The sequence below is a fragment of the Monodon monoceros genome, unplaced genomic scaffold (genome assembly GCF_005190385.1).
Source record: "Monodon monoceros isolate NGI ecotype Baffin Bay Population unplaced genomic scaffold, NGI_Narwhal_1 Super_Scaffold_4, whole genome shotgun sequence".
Classification (NCBI taxonomy): Eukaryota; Metazoa; Chordata; class Mammalia; order Artiodactyla; family Monodontidae; genus Monodon; species Monodon monoceros.
In genome coordinates, this window is record NW_021703781.1 from 3,058,709 (window position 1) to 3,085,337 (window position 26,629).

At 45.2% G+C, this 26,629-nt stretch overlaps 1 protein-coding gene across 3 annotated transcripts in view; it reads right to left on the minus strand.

Moving 5' to 3' along the window:
- Positions 1–26,629, minus strand: part of SIPA1L2 (signal induced proliferation associated 1 like 2) — a 220,841-nt gene that overhangs the window by 68,592 nt on the left and 125,620 nt on the right. For all 3 annotated transcript variants that reach the window (XM_029245525.1, XM_029245527.1, XM_029245526.1), the window contains exons 3-6: positions 21,204–21,337; positions 19,000–19,188; positions 10,695–10,869; positions 6,264–6,367 (exon numbers count right to left, since the gene is read on the minus strand). In XM_029245525.1, the coding sequence (XP_029101358.1) occupies positions 6,264–6,367; positions 10,695–10,869; positions 19,000–19,188; positions 21,204–21,337 (602 nt within the window). The remainder of the gene's footprint in view (positions 1–6,263; positions 6,368–10,694; positions 10,870–18,999; positions 19,189–21,203; positions 21,338–26,629) is intronic.

Genomic DNA, 26,629 nt, shown 5'->3' on the forward strand with positions numbered 1-26,629 from the left:
GCCAACCCACCTTTGCCCCTTTCTAAGCATATTCTTTTGCTTTGTAAAATGGGCTAGAAATAGTTTTAAAATTCTAGTTAATTTAACCACGGTCACAAAATGCACTTTGTAGAAAAAGTGCGGGGGAGGGCGGGGAACAAGGAGATTCATTAAGCAGGGGAAAACAGGGCTTCCCTGGTGGCGCAGTGGTTGAGAGTCCGCCTGCCGGTGCGGGGGACACGGGTTCGTGCCCCGGTCCGGGAAGATCCCACATGCCGCAGAGCGGCTGGGCCCGTGAGCCATGGCCGCTGAGCCTGCGCGTCCGGAGCCTGTGCTCCGCAGCGGAAGAGGCCGCAACGGTTAGAGGCCCGCGTAACACAAAAAAAAAAAAAAAAAGAGGAAAATAAAATCTCAAGCTCTCTGTAGAGAATAAACAAAGAAAAATGAACACCTGGGCCATCAATAGGATATCTGAATCTTTTCAGAGACTAAAGAAATACAGCATCTGGCAGGTTCACGGAAACATTCATTGTCAGACAGTAAACAACCTAAGTAATTCTTGGGCTTCTTATATAAAGGTTAGGGTTCTCTTCAGCAGTTAGTTATGTCTTGTTCTAACTCGTCAATGAAATTCTGTAGAAGTCGACTCCGGAAATGGAAGGGGAAAGGGCACAGCAGCCCATAAACCAGGTTGGCCCAGCAAGACAGCAAGGCAAGTTCCTGGTCACCAAGACGCCGCCGGTGCTATTTTGGGGATTAAGGAACGACGTCTTCTAGGCCTTTCCAGACGTGAGAAGCTCCTAACACTTCTTCAGTGCCAAGAGGGCCAACTCAAGAGTCTTCAACCGCGAGAGTGAGTTAATAAATATTGTATTAGATTTAGAGTCAATTCTGCTAACTTCCCGACACTTGATTCAAGCTGTGAGCCAGGAATAAGCTCTTGGTATGACGAGGAAAGTGAAACTGTGATTCTTCACCCAATTCCCTGACAAAAAACGTACAGATGCTACAGAAATAGCAACCTGTGGGTTTATCTTCAATTCCTTAAACACACTTCAGGGTTTCACAGGTCCAGTTTTAACTTTGTGCAAGAACTGAAAGCAAGTGGAAACAACCAACCTCCAGGCAGCTGCATATGCATCGAAAATGGCATAAAGTTGAACTTGGTTAGATCTACCAGCCTCTATGCAAATAGGTTAAATTCTTTGTTCAATTCTTTTTTAAAAAAACCTGGGAAGTTTAAAAAAAAAAAGCATGTTGCACCTAATTCTGGAGGAGAGGGGGAAAGAGGCTGCACCGTAACAAGAAGATGTGACGCGGCTGGAATGTCGTTCAGAAGTCTCTCAGGGTAAGCGATGAGAAAGCTTAATTTGAAACTGGAGAAGGCGGATCTCCAGAGAGAGTTTCTTGTCTTAAGAAGCAAACATGTGAAAATGAGCATGATTTCAAAGAGAAAACCACATCGTTTAATGATTACAAGTTCTGAAATTCAAAGAGATGAGTTCAGAAGTGAGGAACAAAATTAAATGTATCCCCTTTTGAAAAAACAATCATAAATTCTGGATCTCAGTCCTTGGGGTATGGTCGGAAAGCCCCAGCAGTAGGAGCAGGGCTGACAAAGACTGGTCTGTCCTGATCCTTCCCGGATTCTGACCCCGTCACCCCCCTCCCCTTCTGGACAGCCACCCTATCCCTGCAACACGCCCACCTGTCTCTGCAGCAGGCACCTTGCGTTTGCCAACCCTTGCTTAGAAAGTGTCTCCCCTTTACACGGTGTGCTAGCTTCTCCTCCTTCAGAGACCGTCCTAACTTTGCACACTTGCACACAGAACATACACAAACACACATGCATGCACACAACACAGCCCCCTCATATTCTCTGTACTCAAAAGAGCATGTACCAGTGGTCAGAATTTTGCTCTCATTTTTAAGAGGCATCTATAAAGTTTCCTGTATAAAGACACAGAAAAAGTGAACATAGAATAGTAGTCTGACCAGCAAGAAAGAGGCGGAAAACCTACACACATTACCACATAAATACAAAAGATCTTGCCTCCTTTGCTTCCACAAAAAAGTGACCTCTAATTAACCACTGTGATCTCAGATCAGTAAGAAGAGTTCAAATTTAATTACCGTTTCAAGGATGCATTGCTGATTTACCATTCTATATAACCAATATAAAAATACTATATAAAATATTTTACCAATGGCAAGAGTAAAGGCACAAACCAGCTAAGCAAGACTGAATATTTTGGAAACGGAGGAACAGAAATAAACCAAGAATGCGGATTGTTAATGATATAATAACAAAGTGAAGATAAGAAAAGATTATGATGATACAAATGTTTCTCTTCTGAAACTGGGCAATACCAGCCCTTCTGCAAAGCAATAATTCTTATTATCTGGTATAAGTATACATTCTTCTTTCTGGCCTGGGAATAAAGCTAATCATGGAAAGCTGGATATGGCTTTGATGCTTCCAAAATATTCCAGATTACTATTTATAGGTGAACCCAAGAGCAGTCAGGACCTGGCTGTAGAGAGAGCACTTAATGAGATAGATTCCTCCAATATTTAAATGGCTCCTCAGCTGTACCAATTAGGGACTTACAGAAGTATGTACACAAACCTCTTAAGGCAGGGGCTGACCATCTGTCTAAATTATATGGAGAAGGGGTTCCAGCCTAGCCTAACAAGCTCTGTCCCTATTTCCTCTGTAGATATCAAGCCCATCCCTAGGCTAAGACCAGGATTCTTCAGATGGAATCTCAGAAACCCAGGGGTTTTGTCTTTTTCCTTAGGGACCTCCATGGAGCTCGGAAACCCCTTCCAAGCAGGGCAGTTCTAACATTACACATGCATTCACACACACACACAAAAGTTTACTGTGTGCCAGGAACCATGCTACCTTCATCTGTTTATATACTTAGTTTGTCTCTGCCAAAGTGAAGTCCCACTGATAACATCCCATGATGGCTTAACTACGATCTGTCTATAGGACAAGCAGGAGGGAAGCAGCCAGGGGAGATAGCCCTGGGAAAAGTGGACTGACTGACTGCCAAGCAGACCCAGAGAGAGACCTGGGGGATTTGATTGAAAAGGGAAAACACTCCAAGAACGGGCTTCCTTATCTGGCTACGTTTTCTTTGTAAGAGTCCAGACATTCCAAAGACTGAACTCTCTTGCAACTGTCATGGACTCTCTGAAGACTTTTAATACATCTTGGAATCAGCTTTCAGCTTGATTTATTACAAGAGCAAACACAAGAAATTGTATCTGATGTGGATGCATCTAGAACAGTGAAATAGTCACAAATACCACGGGGCTAATGAGGCCAAAGTCAGAGGCGCAATTCACGTACAGACCAGTTAACTTTGCTAAGTTGTGTGGCCTCAAACTGCAGTCATGAACCCGGATGGTCACTTCAGACACTTATGCCCTTGGTATTACCATAATCTGTGGGCACGGGTGGGGTGGGTGTGAGAGACGGCAAAGTAGCACCACCCGCAACAGATTTGGAAAGTCCGTGTTCCAAGACTGCACGGTGCCATCACTGATCTATGACCAGAATATTCTGGTCGTCGTTAGCAAATTATTAAATGTCAAAGTAAAAATGATTTTCTGAAATTATTGATAAATTAGTCCCTTCCTTTCTTAACTATTCAGGCCTTAGCTTTTCATGATAGGTCTTCAGCACTGGGAACAGGAAGATAAAATGCAAATTAAGTCATCTAAAATACTTGTCCTCTCTATCTCATAAGTTATAAATTATAATAACACCTAAAACTTATTGAGCACACTCTGTGCCAGCACTATTTTGAGTGCTTTATACATATTAACTCACCTAATTCTAACTACCGTCTAAGAAGGGTTCATTCATTCATTCAACAAACGTTAACTGACTGCTCGCCACGTTCTGGGCAGTGGTTCTGTGTGCATACAACACTCCGTGAAGAAAGAGGTAACAGTCTCTACCTTCAGGGATAAAGGAAAATAAAGCACAGACAATTGTGCCCAAGGTCACAAAGCTAAGTAGCTGGGATTCATATCCAGGAAGGTTCTAGAATTCTTGCTCTTAAGAGCTACATTTTTCTGCTGAAGCTTTTTGCCAACCTAGGAGGAGGAAGCCTCAAAGAAGGCCCTAGAATCACGGAATTCTAACACTAAGAGGGAGATGCTATGCATCATCTTGTCCAAATACGCTCAGGTGTGCCACTCCTCCCCACTTCCAAACCCTCGGAAGGTATCTCAAAAATACAGCATTCTTCCCGTCTGAGCCTCGGTGTAGAGCTCTTTCTTCTCAGTACGGGGCTCCAAGCCCCCACTGTTGGCCACCTAGACCACATCCTCATTAGATAATTGTCAAATTTCTTGAGAGACTAAGAATCTTTTCCAAGGCCACAAGGCAAATGACTGACTACAATAAGTTCAGGATACAAGTCCAATGGCTCTTATCCCCCATCCTACACTCATCCCTGTTATACTGTGATTACTCGCCTACAGCCTACGTTGAGCATGTAGATTTCCCAATGAAACGCATATAAGATCATGTATATTCTACACGTAGCAAGAGCAATTAAAAAAGCAAAACAAGCAGTTTTCTACCTCTAATGCGTGGGCATAACATTCAATGCCACGGATTCTCACACAAGATAAAAAAGGAAAACAAAAATGGAACCAACAAGTCTTTAGGCTACGGAGTTGGTAATATACAATCTCAATGTACAGGGATTTTTGTTTTCTTAATCTCCCATCTGGGAAGTTGAAAACACCCACGTACCTCACTCCCCACCCCCATCCTTCCATCCACGTTTTTATGTGCAGGACTTTTCGGGGAGAGTTTCAGTGAAAGAAACTCTGGTACAAAGAACTCATAAAACCACACTTTTAATTGCTGTTCAATAAAAAGGGGACGGGGGAAGCCAGCTTTGAGTTCTGGTAACGGCAAAGTCAAGGGACTTCGAAATTTCAGAGGTTGCCCTCTGAGAAACAACAGAGTGGATTCGGAGTCCAGTGACTCAGGTAACTGGGGAGCTGGCAGGGCCTTGTGGGTTGAATGCTCCATGAGTGGGGTCCAAAGGCACTGGTTCTATTTCCACTAACCTCTCTGGGCCTGAGTCAGCCCTACCAGGTTTCTCAGCAACAACTCACCCAGAGTTTAATTACTGGATGATCGCAAAAGTAACTGCATGGTCTAAAATTGAGCATCTTAACATTGACTGAGTCTATATGGCATTATTCCAAATAAACGTTTGAAGAGCTAGAAACCCTTTAGTTTACAACATGTGTAAAATTCATACGTGTGACCTAGGGATTGTAACTCCATGTCATAAAAAACATACAGACGTGTGATCAAAAGACAGATCCTCTGAAGGTAATGGGCAGAACTCTGATTACTAGAAAACCCTGTAGAAAATACAGGAAGGACAAGGGATTGAGGTTAAGTATTAGGTAGAAAAAAACCCATCTAGCAATTACCACGAGAAGAGGAATAAACAGAGGAGCTACAGCCCCAAATGTGACAAAGCCGGGCTGGAGGTCAGGGGCCTCTTCTTCCTCTTGGCTGGGGGATCTAAGGTGGTTCTTCCCACCTGGGAACAGGGCAAGTGGCCTCGCTGGAAAAATGCACCCCTTGACTACCTTCATTGCATTTCATGAGCATTCAGAAAAAATGTAAAAAAGAAAGACAAAGTTCTCTGCAACAATTAAGTTTTATTCACATGACAAATGCTTATCGAGCAACTACTATGTAGTCCCTGGTGCTTTAATTTAGCGCAAGGGAGTGCAGTTACGTGACATCAGCAAAATTAAGTTTTCTAAGCGTGGAAACAAACCTTGCTTTAACTCTGCACTCACCCCAAATGTAATCAAACCCCTAAAATTAAAGAACGCCACGAGTGAGTTACAAGATTCTTTCTTAACAATATTTTCTAGAAGTTATCTACCCACACGCAGAAACGGAAGGTCAGGTTACATTAGTTGACCTCTTCTGTAATTAATACAGTTGACACTGCTTCCCATTAAGATTTTGCCTGGCAAGCAATCCAGGTGAATGTGGAAGAGTTTCTAAGTTCTGTAAGAAAAGAGTGCAATAAAACTTGTGCCATAATAATCCCTTTAAAGCCCAAACACTTCCAGATGATAAAAGAGTCAAAGACTATGAATGCCATTCAAAGAGAAAAACCTACTGATTCTTTGCAAATTCGAGATACACTGATAGCATGGAAGGGCCGCCCTCGGAGGTGGCATCTGTTGTGGGGGTGGGGGGTGGGAGGAGGCCGTACCTGCTGCCTGTTGTTGGGCGTGTGTGGGAGCATGGTGCACACATGGAACATAAGCTCGTAGTCTTTGTACGTCGTGTACAGGGAATGCGTTCCTGTAGAATCAGCTGAAAACAAAGATTAATTGCAAGAACAAGTTAGGCCACTGCAGACTAGCAATTCAACACTTAGAAGGTCATTATTACAAAAGGCAATTCAACCGAAAAGAACAGACCTCCCAACGATAAAGGACCAGTGTCTTGGGGGTGGCCCCGCTCTCTCACTAGGCCCTGTTTCTCCCACTTTCCAGCCCACGCCTGCGGCCTGAGTTTTGCCATCTGCTCTCACCCAGGCGCTTTCTACTGAACGCGTGGTTTCCCCTCCCTTTTCTTCTACACTCTTGCCTTCGCAGTGCTAACTTAGATGACCCACATGGGCGAGATGCTGCTGCCACAAGAAGTACAGGTGAGCACAGGAGGAGGTGTGGCCTGGCGCCGGTCTGGGTGCAATTATTAGACGGGGCTGAGCTAACCAGAAGTTATCCTTGCCCCATCGTGTGTGTCTGCACGTGCGTGTGCGTGTGTCTACAGTTAATTATCAGTTGTTCTTGGGCACTTGACCCTCCAGAACCCAGAAAAATGAAACAGGATTGACTTCATATGGAAATGGGAATGAAAGATGTTAAGGATTTCTTCCCCGAATGATGGAAGTAATTTTCTTCTCTTTCTGACAGGCAATGCGATGATGCAGTCATATGACTAAGACCAGGGAGGATGAATGTGATCTCTTACTGCATATTATGCACTGATACATGTTAAAAAAAAATATGACATCTGAATCCCTGTTAATCATACAGCTATTCATCTTTTGAAAAGCAGAATGATTCTGTGCAAATTCGAAACCCATCTGTATTATCAACAGATTACCTCACTGAGAGTTTCAGACACCCAAACCAACAGTGACTATAAAACGTTTAAATAATAATTTTAGGACGGAGGTTTGAACCACTTTGCATATGGATAAAGACAAAAAGATAAATAGAAATTAAGATGTAAACAGAACTCAAGACTGCCCTTCTCAATCCTTGATCTATATACAGGTTTATCGTCTACCTTTTAAACAACAACAAACAATACTGTTCGATATTATTGAAAACAAAGTTTATTCCATTGTGTTTGTTGGGGAAACTCTAAGTAGTGATCTTGGGCTAACCTTTTTTTAATCTGAAAATTAAAATTTTTACTTTAAGAACATTAAAACACTTAACCTTCATGGGCATTTATTATTTTCTTTCTAAATCATGCAACATATTCTTATTTCCAACATTTATATCCAACTCAGAAATAGTCCTGAAAATCCTCTAGAAAAAAGTATTGCATACAGTTTTGTGCTGAGAGGTACTCACAGAAGGAAATTTCACGCCTAAGGGGAGTATGTAGAATGTTAATCTATGGATACTGATAAATTAACTTGCAGACGGTCAGAGAGGATATTCATCTAATAAGCTCTATATTATCCAGCCCCCATTTTCTCTTTTAGCTGTTCATTAAATGCATATTTGTTATTTTTCTTAGGACTTCTTAGAGAGTAATCTTCCATTTCAACTGTCTTGTCTCAGGATCTTAAGGATGAAACGTGGCTTTGGAAGTGAGCAGGCCGGTCATGATGGAATGACGACTGCTCCTCCCACGAAGAAGTAACACTGAAGGTCAGAGGATGAACTAACCCTGCAGGTTCAATGACTCCCCTCACAACGTAAGTTACTACGATGCTTAAAATTCAGTATGAGAAATGCTGACAGATATTTCACAGTCTGGTCAATGGGCTTCAGATTCAGGAAATCATAATGAAAAAAGAAAAATGCACTTTTAGGGGGAAGCGGGAGAAACACTCTCAAAAATGTGGTCATAATTTGTCTATCTCAAGTAGTGCTAAAGGACGAATTTCTAAAATTAAGTATTCAATATTTTCAAAGTTTTTATTTTAAACATCAGAAGGGTAATGCAAAAGGTCAGCTCAAGCTTGTTCAGGGGTTTGCTGCAAATATTTCTGTTCAAAAGGAGATACAGGGGGGCTTTCCTGGTGGCGCAGTGGTTAAGAATCCGCCTGCCAATGCAGGGGACACGGGTTCGAGCCCTGGTCCGAGAAGTTCCCACATGCCGTGGAGCAACTAAGCCCGTGCGCCACAACTACTGAGCCTGCGCTCTAGAGCCCGTGAGCCGCAACTACTGAGCCCGCGTGCCACAACTACTGAAGCTCGCGCACCTAGAGCCTGTGCTCTGCAACAAGAGAAGCCACCGCAGCGAGAAGCCCGCACACTGTACCAAAGAGTAGCCCCTGCTCACCGCAACTAGAGAAAGCCCGCACGCAGCAACGAAGACCCAACGCAGCCAAAAATAAATAAATAAATTTATTTTAAAAAAAAAAGAGAGAGAGAGATAAGGGCCATCACGGCAGTCTCCGGTTTTATCATTCTCTGCAGCCAACCAAAGAAAGGCCGGCCACGGCCTGGGGGTCTATATTCTACTGGATAGCAGAGCACCTTAGCGGCTCACAGCGCCTCTGCTCCTACCCCATTTCATTCTGTACTTAAGAGAGGAACAACCCATTTTAAAGCTGGAAGGGACATCTCAGATACTCTAGCCCGAAACTCTGACTTTTCTTTGTGAAGAAAATGAGGCCCAGATTTGCCCAAGGTCCTGTGGGCAGGCGGAATGAAAACTGCAACACAACTCTCCTGTATTTAAGAAGGAAGATATTTTTTTTTGCCCACTTCATGAAAGACATACTTTTTATTTGACCACTCCATGAAACATAATTCTTAGAGACCTCCCCTCTAAAGGCATGCCATGATTTCTTTGCATCTCATAGAAGGTCCTGCTCATAAAAATAGAAGACTCGCTGATTATTAGAATCAACATATCAAAATCTTGTTCTGAAGTTATCATTTCCTTGTACCAAAGTACTTAGCACTACCTCTGTAACGTATTAAAGACATCTCTTAAGCCATGAAAACTCCAAGCTGATGTCAATTCTATACATAGGAGAATATCTGCATTACCTCTGTTGTAGTTTTATAGAATGTACAGCTCAGAAGCTCTTAAAATGCTTCCCCAATCCACCCCACAGCCGAGGGACGGCAGGCATGCATAGCAATGAGTCCACGTTGGCAGTGGTTCTCCTGGAAGGACGTCCCTAAGGCTGGCACGCCAGCACCTCTAGGGGGTATGTGACTGTCTGTGGGCAAGGGGAGTTTGCACAGGAAACAGAGGAGAAAATCAGAAAAGGTCTCACTGATCCTTCTTAAAAGATGTGGATACTTGCGATGGCTGTCACAAATTATTTTCTAACCTTAATATTTCTGAGGCATGAGCTATACACATTCAGCCTAATAGTCAAACTCCAACCTTGGCGTGTGTGGAGGACACACAGGGCCCGCATGTGAGCCAACACCGTGTCCAGGTCTTGCGATCTATCCTCTAAGTGTTAACTTTCAAAAACAGATCAAAACCCCAGAACTGATGACAGGCCACGCGCACCAAGAATGGCACCACCGGCGATCTAGGCAAGCATCTCTGATGGTCGCAAGGTGAGCGGGCCAGGGGCCGCAGGGGCTCAGGTGGCCTCCATGCCAACCCTGGCTCGGCCACACGTTGACCCTCCCCCAGGGAAGAGTCCCCACCGGCCCCTCCTCTAGGGCTAGATGCCCCCCCAGACCTCCAAGTTCAGAATCTATCTGCTCATCCTTCATTAAAAGAGCAAGCGCTCAATTGCTTGACGATAAGCAGAATTTCCCCAGATTCACAAAATTACCCTGCCTGGTATTTTTACCAGGTGTGCTGAGAGCAACTAAATGACAACACAAATACGAAGGTGAAACGCTTCGAATTTATGAGGGCCATAAGGAACACGGTTACCTAAATGGAGAGACAAGACAAATTCACACATCATAGGAGGGGACCTGACTAAGGTTCTTGGAAAGCAGGATGCGTCAGCTTTTTCATCACTGCTTCAGCTCCCCAGGTAACATCGTGAAAACGGAAACAAGCAAAGATAAGGCCGTGAGCACGGCCTGAGTGGATGTGGTGATGTTTAGACTTTCAGAAATGAATGCGGGGCTCATCCTTGCTGCAGTGGGACAGGGTGTAACGGACAGGTGAGATGAAAAGAAAGAAGAATGTATTAAAAGATTATTCACCAAACACCGGGGAATCTCTGCTCTTGTTACATGGGAACAAGAATTGACCCTTTGAGCTTATGAGAGACACAGAGCTCTTGAGAAATGTGCCCCCTCTGCTCATCTGAGGAAATCTCAACTCCATCCCAAATAAGCCAGCTCGGCTGCTGCAGGGGGTCAAGAAGGGGAGGGCTCGGGATCGCTAGCTTAGATGTCTGGGGGTGCGCCTACTTTTGGAGCATTAAATCTGTGCACACACAAGCAAGTCTGAAGCTTACTTTTATTGTCCAGCTGAGCCCGGTATTTACTAAATCCTTTCAGCCGCACCCTCTGGCCCAGCAGATCGAGGAATTCTTCAAAAGCTGGTCCGGCCGTCTCGTTGTTGTACATCTCCTCCTCGGTGCTCTGGCCGGCTCTGCAATACAGGATCCCGATCTTGTGCTGAAAGCTCAGCTGAAATGGGGCAGAAAGGGAATTACTCGGCAAAGAGTATCAGACAAGGACGCCTGAAACTAAGCAACATTGTAAATCAACTCTATTCCAATATAAAATAAAAATCAAATTAAAAAATAAAATGGGGGCTTCCCTGGTGGCGCAGTGGTTGAGAGTCCGCCTGCCGATGCAGGGGACACGGGTTCGTGCCCTGGTCCGGGAAGTTCCCACGTGCCGCAGAGCGGCTGGGCCCGTGAGCCATGGCCGCTGAGCCTGTGCGTCCGAAGCCTGTGCTCCGCAACGGGAGAGGCCACAACAGTGAGAGGCCCGCGCATCAACAAAAAAATAAAAATAAAAATAAAAAAATAATAATAAAATAAAAAAATATAAAAATAAAATGAAAACAGAAAGTATCAGACGAGCTAACTTCCAGTAAAATTAAAATGACAAGGAGCTGAGAATTCTGTTCTCAGGAAAGCATGTCAGGACAATTCCCATAAGCTAAGAAGCAAAAGAATAAGCAGCTGTCACTGTACACAATACTCCAAATACATAACAAACCCAGAAACCCGAACATAACAGTTGGAGAAACGTCAGACACCCTAAGAAATATGATGAATGGCCTTGCCCATGTGGGAGCTGCCAGGTTTCCAAAATGGAGAGCCAGGTTCAAGCGTTTATTTAAAAATACAACTGTGGAAATATTTAATCTCATACCCTCTACACAGTCATGAGCATTATCTTCCAAGTTAGAAAGAGAAAAGGGCTGCACACTTTAAAAAGTTTTCCCTCTCTGGTTCCTCACGCTTTTCTGTTGTCGTTATTTGAACATTCATGGAAATATGAAAGACTGTAATTTAAAAAAGCAAATCAAATTCAGGTCTGTTAAGGAAATTGCGATATACGTATAGTGATAGAATAATGTTTTGTTTCCACAAAAGTAACTCTGACTCAACAATTACAGTCATTTCTACATTTTTGACTGGCTTGAAAACATCTGCTAGATATACAATAGGCCATAAAGAATTTTAATAGGAATTGAAGATTTCCTGCTGTAGCTCTATCTCCCTGTCTATCCCATATTGTGCTGGAAGCTACTACACTGCTTTCTCCCAAGGCCAGGGAGAAACTGGATCCACCTTTACAGCTTTCGTATTTTCCCTAAAGAGGAACTACTTGTCACTCAGGAAATCAGGGCACTTCATCTTACTAGCAGCAATCTGAGCCTCCAAAGGCTGGCAGATTATCAGCCCTCTCTGATTCCCTAAAGGCATCCATCCGTAACACTGTTCACTTTTATTATCAGCTGTAAAACAGAGCCTTTAATCAAAACTCATAGCTGACTAGATCAGTAAAATAAGGTAAAATGGTACTCATTTCCCTTGAGTGGCAAAGTGATCACAGCAGTCTCATCCGGGTGACCAATGACAACGTACAATCCAAGCAAGGTAGGGATCCGCCTGCTTGGGGCATCTCGGCAGAGATGCTAGGGGAAGCTCAGAGCTGGGCGGGCAGCCGACCGCCAGTACATTCTACACGCGCTCCACCTCCTGAGTGCTACGGGGGAGAGGGGAGGAACCAAACGAGACATCAATCACCTGTTCCTAATTGGACCGGATAAGCTACCTACAGGGATGGCTCCCACGGTGAGGGGTTTGGGGGGCGGGTGGAGAGCGCACAGGCCCCAATCACACAGTGAAGACAAGGATCCAGGCCCTGAATGTGGGGCTATGAGATGCTGGCCGTAAGCTGTTAGTGTTATGAGCTGTGCTGTACTAGTCCTTTAGCGGCGTCAAGACAGAAAAAACATTTCTATTTGCCCAGGGATTGAGGAATAAATGTTTCTGATCAACTCAACTATCCAAATAAATGAGACACCACATTTACTGCCAACAGACCATCATCCTCCAAAAGCAAGAAGTATAATACAAATGTCTCATATTATTTCACTAATTGTTTCAGAACACTAATTGTTCTGAGGGACCCAGAAGACACTCCAGGATCTTAGAGTACTTTAGGAAACACTTGGGATTGGCAATTGTCACCACAGATGTGGATCGCCTTGGTGACTGCCAGAACTGGATAAATCCTCTAACGGGACCTCTACGAGACTGCTGTACCTCCTCGACACCATGATGCTTGGACCTCCCGCCTGCTGTTAGAAGCGGATTTCCGCTCTCCCCAGTTGTCCGGCCCTGGCCTCATGGAGAGTCCCCCAGAGATCCTGTGGAGTGATTAGCAGGCACCGGTACCCAGGGCCCCACGAGCCCCCGCCCACACATCCTCCACACCCAGCAGGGGCGGCCGTACCACCACCCACATCCTGGGAGCTCACTGTCCCAAGGCTGCCACCCTGTCTGTCCCCCTGCCTGCCGCCCCCCCCAGAGCCCTGCCACCTCTCCTGGTGCCACCTCTCCTGGTGCCACCTCACGTCGCACCCCTGCCACACCTGCAGCTTGTCCCAGGCAGCCCCGCCATCCCCAGCAGGAAACCCTTCCTCTGCCTCTTTGCGGAGCAGGCCCGGAGCAAAGCTGTCTGGGGCCCCAGGGGTGGGGCCGCGGCGGCCCCATGAGGGTGGAGCAGAGCCTCCCTGGACCAGCACAGTTTCTCTCCGATTCCTGACTCTTGCGGACCTGATACTTCCTGTGGACTCAGGCAAAGGCCCAATTCCTGGAGAGCTGAAGCCCCCGGAGCTTCCCTGCTGAGCGCGGTGCCATCCGCTCACACCCCTCTCCTTCTAGCCATCGCAGACCAGCCTGTGTCTACATCCCAACTGGGAACAGGACTTGCTTTCTCCCCAAACAGCCCTGGGCCCATGGGAATCAGGGGATGAGGCTAAATTAGACTTCAAAGCCCCCAGGTGTCTTGCCCCAGCTCCTAGAGCTCTGCTCCAGTGACTGAGAATAAACCACTGTGGCCTGTTTACTACAAGGCCTGTGATTCCACTAAAACAGTAAGAGGATGAGACACGGTGTGAAGGAAGAGACCTCTCTCACTCCAATCTCTTATAAGCCTCACAAAATCAATGGAAATGCAACACCAAGGCTGACCCCCTCCTGCCCGTGGTTCACCAGAAAGCTGGCACACCTCTTCAGCCTGATCGCAGTTCCAAGGGGAGGACAGACTCCAGGTCCCCATGAACTAAAACCCCCAGTTCTCTCGGAACAAGGCTTTGTTTCTAAGCCCTCTACACCTCAGGCTGAGTCTAACCACGCCCCCGTCCCACTGACCTTCCTTTAACTGTTGTGATGCGAATCACAGCCAGTCCCACTGGCCTGGGGTGAACGAGGCCGGCACTTGGGCGTCACCACGGTCAAAAACTAAAAACACCCACTTGCCCAAACTCTATACTGCTCCCGTGCCCAGAGTTGGACACACAGACCCTGCACGGACAGGCAGACGATCCCTTGCCTCCTGGGACTGGATAAAAACTGAGTGCTCTGTTCCAAAGGCCAGAAGCCCCGTCATTATTGACAAGAAAATTTAAATTTAAAGGAAGGTGACAAAAAACAGAGCCTCAGAATGGCCTCGAAAATAAATTCAGGTGTGCAGGAAAGTCCTTCCACTGCATCCTCCCAACTCAACCACCTGCTCTAAGCGTGTAGTATCATGGATTTAGACCCGCTTGACTTCGTGTCAAGTAAACCTGGTACGTGAGTAAACATACATCTGGGTGAGGAGGCAAGAGCAGAAGGGGTGATTGGCTTGTGAACAAATTAATCCAAAGATGCCCTAATATTCTAAGTTAGTGAGCTGTCATAATGTATCTGAATTAATTTTTTAAGAAGTCAACCTAGTGGGGAAGGATAAATTAGGAGTTTGGGATTAACAGATACACACTACTGTATATAAAATAAACACAGGGAACTATATTCAATATACTGTAATAACCTAAATGGAAAAGAATCTGAAAAGGAATACATATCTATGTATAACTGAATCACTTTACTGTACACCTGAAACTGACACATTGTAGATCGACCACACTTCAATCAAAAAAAAAAAAAAGTCAACCTATATAATCTTAGGAATTCACCTGTTATACAAACTAGGATAGTCTTTTAAAAAAGGAAAAAATGGTATCTCAGAGGTTGGGAGGTGAATTTATGTAGATAAAGTAGCAAAACTTTCAAAGTCCTGACTGATAATTACTTCCCTTATGATTCTCCATGGCATGGAGTCTTCCTGTTCAAAACATCTTACCAAATGTAAAGAACGGAATGAATGACCCGATACCCACCATATCTCCCACTGATACAACATACCTTGCGCAGAGCAGATAAACACAGTGACTGCCAAACCAGGAATGGATCCCAAACTCCAAGAAAGCAGAAAACGACAATATGTCCTTTAAAGTATTTTTTCAAGATTAAAACCCCTTAAGACCAGTAACATAAAACTGGCCCATCCCCTCCCTGGGAAGATTTTCTATCAGGAAAGTAGATAAAGACAGCACTACCCAGAAGTGACTCACAACACCTCGACAGGTTAGGGCAACTTTTAAGGATCCTTTGGAAACCAGGATGTTAGAAAAGCTGTCTAGTATCTTTCAGAGATGAGCATAAATAGTAAGTAGCTCTTGCTGACGTAATATGGAAATGAGATACCACTAAGAGTCGGGGGGCGTTAAAATGTCATATTGTACACCATTATGAAAGTATACCAGAGTCAAATAAACATAATCTCAAAAGAAAAAACACATGAATACAGTCAGAGCTCTAATTGTACTGGTGTGCTTAAAACAAGCACCCAGTTCTCACAATTAATTCATTGACGTCAGATTGTTAACAGGTGTCCATTCAAAGTACCTGAAGGCTTAGTTTAAGAGAAATTCCCTGGCAGAGCCATTTTTATAACCTTCACTGCTTCCCACCGGCCCAGCTCCTGGACCTGTCCTGCCGGACAGACATCCCAAGAAGTGTCTGCTTCATTCTGTGAGGAGACAGTCACCTGTGGCTGCTGTAACGTCTCTCAGGGCTTGGGCGTCAGGATCCAGGCTGGGGAACACAGGGCCACCTGTGGACTCCTCCACAGCAGCCTGAGGGACCAAGCACCTCATTCGCCAGGCACCTGCTACCCAGCAGGTGAGGGACATGTAATCAAGGGAGAAGCAACACACACCAGAAACATAAAGGGATGAAGACCACGGGGGTCGGCACCTCTCTTCCAGACTCTTCCATGACACGGAAGTGAATGTGTAACAGAGCAGGACCCTATGGGGCCTTCCCAGGACAGACCCCTCCCCAATATCCTCTGCTCTAGCTCCTCACTGAAGTACCCAGATAACAGACCAGATAACAGTATCTGACGCCTATTTCCTGAGTTGTTTTTCAGATGCTAAAACCACCCCCAAATGGAAGAAATTACTTGATGATCATGAGCACGTAGCTCCCAGACCTTCTGGTGCCTAAGGACTGACCACCATCAGCCAATCAGAGAACTGTGCATGAGCTGATCACAGACCCTGGGGTTCCTCTCCCTCACCTGGCCTTTAAAATTGCTCTGCTGATCAAAACTACAATGAGGTATCCCCTCACACCGGTCAGAATGGCCGTCATCAAAAAATATACAAACAGTAAATGCTGGAGAGGGTGTGGAGAAAAGGGAACCCCCTTGCACTGTTGATGGGAATGTAAATTGATACAGCCACTATGGAGAACAGTATGGAGGTTCCTTAAAAAGCTAAAAATAGAACTACCACACAACCCAGCAATCCCACTCCTGGGCATATACCCTGAGAAAACCATAATTCAAAAAGAGTCATGTACCAAAATGTTCATTGCAGCTCTATTTACAATAGCCAGGACATGGAAGCAACCTAAGTGTCCATCGACAGATGAATGGATAAAGAAGATGTGGCACATATATACAATGAAATATTACTCAGCCATAGAAAGAAACAAAACTGAGTTATTTGTAGTGAGGTGGATGGACCTAGCATCTTTCATACAGAGTGAAGTAAGTCAGAAAGAGAAAAACAAATACCATATACTAACACATATATATGGAATCTAGAAAAAAATGGTTCTGAAGAATCTAGGGGCAGGACAGGAATAAAGATGCAGACGTAGAGAATGGACTTGAGGACACAGCGAGGGAGAAGGGTAAGCTGGGACGAAGTGAGAGAGTGGCATGGACATATATACACTGCCAAATGTAAAATAGATAGCTAGTGGGAAGCAGCCACATAGCACAGGGAGATCAGCTCGGTGCTTCGTGACCACCTAGAGGGGTGGGATAGGGAGGGTGGGAGGGAGACACAAGAGGGAGGGGATATGGGGATATATGTATACGTATAGCTGATTCACTTTGTTATACAGCAGAAACTAACACACCATTGTAAAGCAATTATACTCCAGTAAAGATGTTAAAAAAAAAAAAAAAAGAAGAAGAAAAAATGCTCTGCTGAAACCCTTCGGGGAGTTTGAGGATTTTGAGCACAAGTCACCCATTCTCCCTGTACTGGTGAGTTTACAATAAACGCTGCACTTTCCTTCACCCAAACCCGGTGTCAGGAGATTGACTTTACTGCACCTACCTGCAGGTGAGTGGACTCAGGTTTGGTTTGGTGACAAATGCTGTCCTTCCCACCAAGCCCTCCTGAACTCTGAGTCCCTGGACCAGCAGCGACACACCCGCTCTGTCCCTCCATGACAACAGGATTTCCTCAACTGCCTCATGACATGACCATTCTAAAAGCACTTTACCAGTGATGACCATGATGAACTCTTCTGTGGGATTTTAGAAGCCAATTGTTCAAGGTTCAAGTTTTGGTTTGGTTTAGTTGTTGTTTTTAATATATCAGCCTTCATTCTTGAGAAAGACAGACTGCAGGACTATCCACTCTGAATGTCACAGTGCCTGCTTCCTCTGGCTGAGAATGCAGTGTTAATTTGCTAGTGCAATTACAACTTCATCTCTTAGGATTCCAGCCATCTGAGTATCAAATACTCCACCAATATACCACAGGGAGTGTGTTACTGGGTCCACCAAGAAATCCCGCATACTCCCTCCAAAACATGAGAAAGAATTGTCCTTGGAAAATTCTGGAAAGACATCACAATTGTCTTTTTCTTTCTGCAAAGCATGTATTTAAAAACAAATCCACACATTTAAAATAAAACGCATACCCTTGGGCACCGACCACTCAGTTTCGCCTCCAAATTATCTTGCATCTGAAGTTAAAAGGCTTCTTTCCATCTTCTGGGCCACCACCTAAATCCTGTCCATCATTAATTCTCTCCCGGATGCTATTAATGATCACATAATTGAGCTCCAGGCCATCACCAGGCTCTACCTTCACCAGCCTGTCCAGTACCCTTCTACCAGAATAATGGTCCTAAATTACGGCTACGAGCATGTCACATCCTACCGGCAAACCTTCAATGTTCCCTACCACCTCCTGGATCCAGTGCTAACTCTTTAGCCCAGCATTCACTCCAGCCTCAACATATTTTGTGACTGTTGTTGTTTTAACTCCTAACCTCCCTGCGTGTGCCCTTCTCTTGTAAAGAAACTGGCCATAGTTTCTAAAAGAGCCAACTGCTCGTATCTCCCTGTTGGAACTCTACTCAAGTCTAAAGGCCCAGTTACAACACCACCTCCTTCAGATGTTACTTTCTCTTTTCCCAGAGCACACACTGCACTTCTATGTCTCCATGACCCATGACTACACTAACGGCCGTGGTGTTCTTCGTCTTAATGGCCCCAAGGGTAGGGACCAAGTCTTAGCTTCAAGCCTCCTGATACGTGCTGTTCACGGCCATCTGTTAGCATGACACTTTGCACATAGCAGACAAGAATAAATGTTAGTTCAGGGAAAGGCCCAACGTGAGTTCTTTACACCCCGGGAAAATACACCAGCGGTCTCTAATAATCATGAATCAGATCTGCTCCTGCTGGCTGGGACATACCAAAACCCTGGTAAAAACAATGCAAGTCACAACTCAGCAGGAGGTGCACTGCACTTATTATTAAAGGCATCATGTTACTTAACTAGTATAGAGGCATATTTGAGAAAAACTGGAGGAAAATGCTTTAAGGCATTAAAAATAAATGATCTCCAAAGGCAGATGGATGGGAAAACTCCAAAACATTCAGAAACATGGACACAAAGTCCCGCACACTTACAGTCTCCCACGTGATACACACCCCTTGCTCATCAAGTTTGAGCAGCTGCTCCGACACCTTGGGTGAGCTCGAGGCCTGCCTCAGGCACTGGATGCTCAGCTCTGGAATGACGTATTCCAGGACTTCTTTGAGAGGGAGTCCCCGTGCAGTCCCATGCCTGGCGGTAGAGGGTATGGCATCTTCCAAAATCGCTCCTCTCAGGGTTGTCAGCTGCGGGGGCAAATACAACATTCCGGTTAACACTTATTCCTGGTTACCTCTTTAAAGCATAACTTTTTAGTTGCCTTAAAAAAAGAGGAAGAGAGAATGGACTTGAGGATATGGGGAGGGGGAAGGGTAAGCTGTGACAGAGTGAGAGAGTGGCATGGACATATATACACTACCAAACGTAAAACAGATAGCTAGTGGGAAGCAGCCGCATAGCACAGGGAGATCAGCTCGGTGCTTCGTGACCACCTAGAGGGGTGGGACAGGGAGGGTGGGAGGGAAGGAGACGCAAGAGGGAAGAGATATGGGGACATATGTATATGTATAACTGATTCACTTTGTTATAAAGCAGAAACCGACACACCACTGTAAAGCAATTATACTCCAATAAAGATGTTAAAAAAAAAAAAAAGAGGAAGAAAGCTAAGGCTCTTTTTGGAGTGGGGCAAAAGAGGCTAAAAGTTCTCGATCTGAAAAAGCAAATTCAACACTCAACAGTCAGCCTTTGAACAACCGAAGGATTCGTGCGTCAGGAAGGAGCTGATATAACCAAACGTGCGTGAAACACGAGGAGGAGTGAGACAAAGCCCTGCCCGGGGACATTAAGTCACTCCCACCACGATCGGAACCGACAGAAGAGGGATGCCGAGGATGAGCCGGGGGTCCTAGGGCCAGGCTAGCCACAACAACCTCCTCCATCCTTCCGTTTTCTTTTTCCCATTTTTCTCTACATCATCTTCTTTTCTTCCACTTTTCCTATTTAACCTTCCATGGCTGGCAATTCCCGAGGCTGAGTGGGGCGATCCCGTGGCCCCCGTGGGCAGGTGACCCAGGGCTGGGAAGACCACCACCGGACTCTGCCTCCTGATCTGTGATATGTCCTCAAACACGTCGTGAAAGCCTGGAGCCACTAGTCTGACACGTGTCATCTAAGCCCAGGTCAAATACGCGGAGAGAGGAGGCCCAGCACGGCCAGCCGAGAGGTCTGGTTCTAATCCCACCCCTCCGACAAAGCAGCCGTAGTGACGTGGTAACAACGGCGCCTAGCATTTGCACAGAGCTCCGGGGCACCGCTGTGCAACAGGACTTTCTGCGGTGATGAGACCGCCCTCCATCTGCACTGGCTGATACGGGAGCCACCAGCCCCGAGTGGCTGCTGAGCGCCTGACCTGTGACAGGTGTGACCGTGGAACCACATTTTTTATTTTATTCAATTACCTTAAATTTAAATAGTCACACGTGGTTAGTGGCTACTGAACGGGATGCTGCAGGTCCGTAACTTACAATATGTCACCTCCAGAGAGGGCTTCCTTTCCTCTTTACGGCACAGAGCCCAGTTCATGGGAGCACCGATGCACAGGCAGTGGGCACCAAAGTGCCAGGCTTGGGCAGGGCTGGCGAGGGGCTCTCTGTACCCTGATGCAGAAGGGATCACATTCTGGACTGTGTGGACGACACATTCCCATCTAATTACAGTGGTCAAGAGGATAAAACCTGAAGTGCAGGCCAGATCTAGTTCTTCATATAAATCAACATCCCCGCCTACAGGGCTCCACGCATCGGCCATATGGTGTATAACAGTCGCACTTTTCACTCAAAGCAAGACCAGCGGGGAAGTAGCCTGGGTGCTGGCGGGACAAAGTGCAGGGCCACAGAGCTGCTGCACCTACAGACACGCTAAGCCAACACCCACCCCACGGGCGGCCTCCTGGTTTTCTGCATTCGACGCTGAAGTCGTCCTTCAATTCTGACATGAATCATAGAGTTCAAGTTTGTCCTCTGCTTCAGGCCCGAAAACCCTGCATTTTGATCATTTTATCCTTTCTGTCATGTAAGGTGGCAGTCAAATCACTGCCACATCCATCAAAGGTCTTCACATTTTCTACTTTGAACAAAACAGTCTAAGCCCTTTTGGTCACCGGAACGGCTGGGATCACAGCACTGACAATGAAAGCAACACCTTAACCAAGCGGTGACCCCGAGGCCCAGCCCAGGACACACCCATGAGCGCCCAGTACCTCGCTCGTCCTGAAAGCCACCCGGTAGTTGAACTGGGACCCTTCTTTCTCCTTGGGGTCTTCCACCTTCTCCCTCCGGATGCTGACTGCCACAGGGCCGAGGTTCTCATCAATTCCAAAGTAGTTCTGGTGCTCTGCAATGGAAGAAAGCAGTGGCATGAGGAGAAGGGAACAAAGAACAGGGTGGGTATCTTTCAGCGTGTGTATCTAATCCTTGAAGACGTACCAGTGGCTCTGGTGCAGGATTCCCCCAGATGTGACCCATTTATTTGCCTCCAAATCAGATGCACTTTTTTTTTTTTTTTGGTGGTACGCGGGCCTCTCACTGCTGTGGCCTCTCCCGTTGCGGAGCAACAGGCTCCGGACGCGCAGGCTCAGCGGCCATGCCTCGCGGGCCCAGCCGCTCCGCGGCATGTGGGATCTTCCCGGACCGGGGCACGAACCCGTGTCCCCTGCATCGGCAGGCGGACTCCCAACCACTGCGCCACCGGGGAAGCCCCAGGTGCACTTTTAACCTGTCATTTTCTACTACTTCATCCTCCCATTCTGCTTCTCACTGGTTCATAAGCCGCGCAGGAGCCCCAAAGTTGAGTTTGGCATCACTGGAAAGAGTTTTGCCACCTTAGAAACTGTTAAAAAAGGAACCTGGCGACTTGAAGAACCGAGCCTGAACAGTGTCCCTCCAGCTGGGAAGGTCACCTCCTCTGGCTGATTACAGGCAGCGGAGGTGAGCTAATCTGCCACTCAGACGAGCCGGATTCATCTCGGAGAACAGGGCGGCGGCGGCAAAGACCGCCCTGTCACGATGATGTCATGAAAGCACCTAAGGGTCTAAAGCAAAATGGATCAGCCGACAAAAAATGGATAAAAGGTCATTAAGCTGCTGGGTCCAAATTATAGCTCCTAGAATACTACAACTTAGTTTACTATGTTATCAGCTCATCATTTCTTTCACATAAAAGTCAGGGTCCCATAGAGATCTAAATGCACACAATCTCACCAGAGGAATGCACGCTGGGGCCCTCCTGTCCACCTAGCACAGGGACCCCCGAGGACATTCTTCCTAAGAGACGGTCATTAGGCTTTTATTTATACACTCAACAAGCGTGCACCAGGCACTATCTCAGGAGCGGGGTAATAATCCAGAAAAACTCCCCGCTCACGAAGCACGCGTTCTAGTCTGAGCGCTGCCAGTGACAGCAAGCTCACTGCTTTGTGAGAATCCCTTTGGACACGTGAGTGAGCGCTGCTAAAAAGAAGTAAACATGCTTCACTGCAACCAGACTTTGTAAGTGTTGTCTTCTGTAAGGACCCAAACTTAACACTCAGGTGTGGTCCGACGCATACAAAACAGAGGGTGCAATCAGCCAAACGTTTATTCGTACTGCTCCTGGATTTTAGCAACCCTTCACACCAGTAATCCGTGCAGAGCAAGTGGTCCATGCAAAGCCCCTGGTGTTATTCACTTATTTCCTATTGAACTGCTGTCTGGGCCGTTCTCCAAGATGTACACTTAAAACATTGATTTTTTTCACCCCACAGGCAAAACCGCTTCTATCCCTTTTCAATGTCACCTTAGTGGTTCTGGCCAATCTTTCTGACTTAACAGTTTTCAGTTAAAAAGAAACATACTATATCAAACGTTTGTAATCTTGAAAAAAAAGCCATAGGTGTTCCAAAGGCTTTGGGTTATGCTAACATTTTCTGCCATAGTAATTTCTGAAGGAATAGAGAATGTTATTCAGAATGTGGAAAACAGGTGAAGTTCAACAAAGAAAAATGGCACTTGTATCACTCAAGGAAAATATTACCTAAAGCCGCTAATGAATACTGGCTACATCTTAAAAGGCAGATCATTTACGTTTTACTTCTTGCAACCAAACGAGATAAATACTGCCATAATTTCCCTTTTAGGCCAGGCAGGGCTAGAAGAGCAAGTCGACTCTTCTAGGGACTAAAAGGTGAATTACTGACTTAGTTCTAGACTCGTATGATAGGAAACGAGCCTTTGTTTTTCATGGATAACTCTGGTAACAGTCTGGTTAACTGTTACAAACCTGTAGGGCTCCAGTGAACTTAAGCATACATTGAAAAAAAAGAGTTATTTACCCCGAGGAGTTATTTATCATCAGCTTGATACATTAAGAACCCACTTCAAGAAGTTACCGGACGAAGTGAGAGAGTGGCACGGACATACATACACCACCAAACGTAAAACAGATGGCTAGTGGGAAGCAGCCACATAGCACAGGGAGATCAGCTCGGTGCTTTGTGACCGCCTGGAGGGGTGGGATAGGGAGGGTGGGAGGGAGGGAGACGCAAGAGGGAGGGGATGGGGGATATATGTATACGTATAGCTGATTCACTTTGTTATAAAGCAGAAACTAACACACCATCGTAAAGCAATTATGCTCCAATAAAGATGTTAAAAAGAAAAAAAAACAAAAAATGCTCACATCGGTTCCTTGTTAGGCATCTCATGAAACCCGTGACATAAATCAAAAGAGCTTCAAGTTATTTTAGGGAGAAACAGTGAACAAACAAACAAAACCCCTTTTCAGGATAAAACTGAGAGCCCAGATTGAGTGCATCCAATTATTAATTCTAATGCGTGACAACTAAAAATCCTAAGGTGTGCGTGTGCCGCTCTCCCACTTAGTAGGTGCTCTAGGGACAGATGACAGAGCAGTGGCGGCAGGGGCAGGGGCTGTCTACAGGGGTGCACGGGGCAGTTTTCCGGGGTGATGGAGCTATCCCACATCTTGATTGTGGTGATTGGTTACGTAACACGCTCATTTGTCAAAACTCTGAGAACTGTACACCTTTTAAAAGGGGTGAATTTCGCTGTATGTGAAGTATATTTTTTTTAAACTGGGGAGGAAACAGAAGGTCGGTGAGAGGAAGAGTTGCTAGTCCTCGGAAGTGGACGGGTCTCTGGCACGGATACAAGTCATGACCATTTCACTCACCCCAGCAGTTTCACCCCACTGCCTCCAGGGAGGAGAATTACTATTCCTCAAGTAATCACCCTCTCTCTTCCCATTTTCTCAACTATCAGAGGTCCTCAACCACCGCTCACTTTCTTCCACACTACCGCTCTGCTCAGGACTCCACGGCGTCTGCCGGCAAAGCCAGCACCCACCTTCCAGTCTCTGCCTTAGCAGTCCGCCATGTGTGCACCACTGGCCACCCACGTTGGGCTGGGACCCTCTACTTCCTAGACCGCTGGAACGACCCCATTCAGAATGAGGCATCTCCCAGCTCTTTGCTTCTGGGTTTCTTGTGTCGCTCCTCCCCGGCGTCTTCTCAGCCAGGCTGTCCTCTCTGATTCTGCCTCTGTCTTCATGCTTACATGTTTGAAAGCCTATCCTTCTGTCTCCCCTTCCGTCCATCAAACCATCTTCTCCTTTAAAGTCCTCAGTGCTATCATCCAATCTCTGTCTAGGCTCTTCTCTCCTAAGTCTCCTCACGCACACGCCTTTGCCCCCTCTGCCTGTCACCTCTCCCACTTTTCTTCGCTTGACGTTCCTATTCATCGTTCCAGACTCAATGCAAACATCATGCCCAGCGGGAATATTCACCGCCTCTCCAGACGAGGCTAAGTCCCTCAAAAATTTTTTTTAAAGTATAGTTGATTTACAGTATATTAGTTTCAGGTATACAGCATAGTGATTCAGTATTTTTACAGATTTCACTCCATTAAAAGTTATTACAAGATAATGGCTATAATTTCTGTACAATATAATTGCTGTACAATATATCCTTGTTGCTTATCTATTTCATACAAAATAATTTGTATCTCTTAATCCCCTACTCTGACCCTCCCTGCTTTCCTCTCCCCACTGGTTACCAGTAGTTTGTTTTCTATGGCAGTGAGTCTGCTTTTTTTCTTTTATTTTTTAGATTCCACATATATCATACAGTATTTGTCTTTCTCCATCTGACCTATTTCATTAAGCATAACATTCTCTAGGTACAAACACATTGCTGCAAATGGCAGAATTTCATTCATTTTTATGGCTGAGTAATATTCCATTATATATATGTACCAATTCTTTATCCACTCATCTGTTGATGGACACTCGGGTTGCTTCCATGTCTTGGCTACTGTAAATAGTGCTGTTATGAACATTGGGGTGTGGGTATCTTTTCTAATGAGTGTTTTTGTTTTTTCTGGATATACAGCCAGGAGTGGAATTGCTGGATGATATGGTGGTTCTATTTTTTGTTTTTTTAGGATCCTCCATACTGTTCTCCATAATAGCTGCACCAATTTACATTCCCACCAACAGTGTAGGAGGGTTCCTTTTTGCCCACATCCTCGCCAACGTGTGTTATTTGTGGACTTTTAGGTGATGGCCATCCTGACTGGTGTGAGGTGATCTATCATTGTTGTTTTGATTTCTATTTCTCTAATAATTAGTGATGTTGAGCATTCTTTTCATGTGATGGTTAGCCATCTGTATATCTTCTTTGGAAAAATGTCTATTCAGGTCTTCTGCCCATTTTTTAATTGGGTTGTTTGGGTTGTGATATTGCGTTGGATAAGCTGTTTATACGTTTTCATTATTAACCCCTCATCACTCATATCACTTGCAGATATTTTCTCCCATTCGGTAGGTTGTCTTTTTGTTTTGTCACTGGTTTCCTTTGCTGTGCAAAAGCTTTTAAGTTTAATTAGGTTCCACTTGATTATATTTGCTTTTATTTCTTTTGCCTCAGGAGACAGATCCAAAACAAATATTTCTATGACTTACATCAAAGAGTGTTCTGCCTATGTTCTCTTCAATGAATTTTATGGTCTATAGGATTTAGGTCTTTAATCCATTTTGACATTATTTTTGCATATAGTGTGAGGAAGTGTTCTAATCTCACTCTTTTCCATGTAGCTGTCCAGTTTTTCAAGCACCACTTATTGAAGAGACTGTCTTTTCTCCACTGTAGATTGTCTCCTTTGTCATAAATTAATTGACCATAAATGTGCGGGTTTACTTCTCAGCTCTTTATTCTCTTCCATTGATCTATATGTCTGTTTTCATGTCAGTACCATGCTGTTTTGATTAGTGTAGCTTTGTAGCACAGTCTGAAGTCTGAGAGGGTGATACCTCCAGGTTCGTTCTTTATTCTCAAGATTGTTTTGATAATTTTGGTGTTTTGTGGATCCACAGGAATTTTAAGATTATTTGTTCTAGTTCTATGAAAAACATCATGGGTATTCTGATAAGGACTGCATTTGATCTGTAGATTGCTTTGGGTAGTATGACCATTTTAACAATATTCTTCCAATCCAAGAGCACCGGATATCTTTCCATTTCTTTGTATCACCTTCAATTCCCTTCTTCAGTGTTTTATAATTTTCAGAGTATAGGTCTTTCACCTCCTGTTTATTCCTAAATGTTTCATTCTTTTAGATGCAATTTTAAACG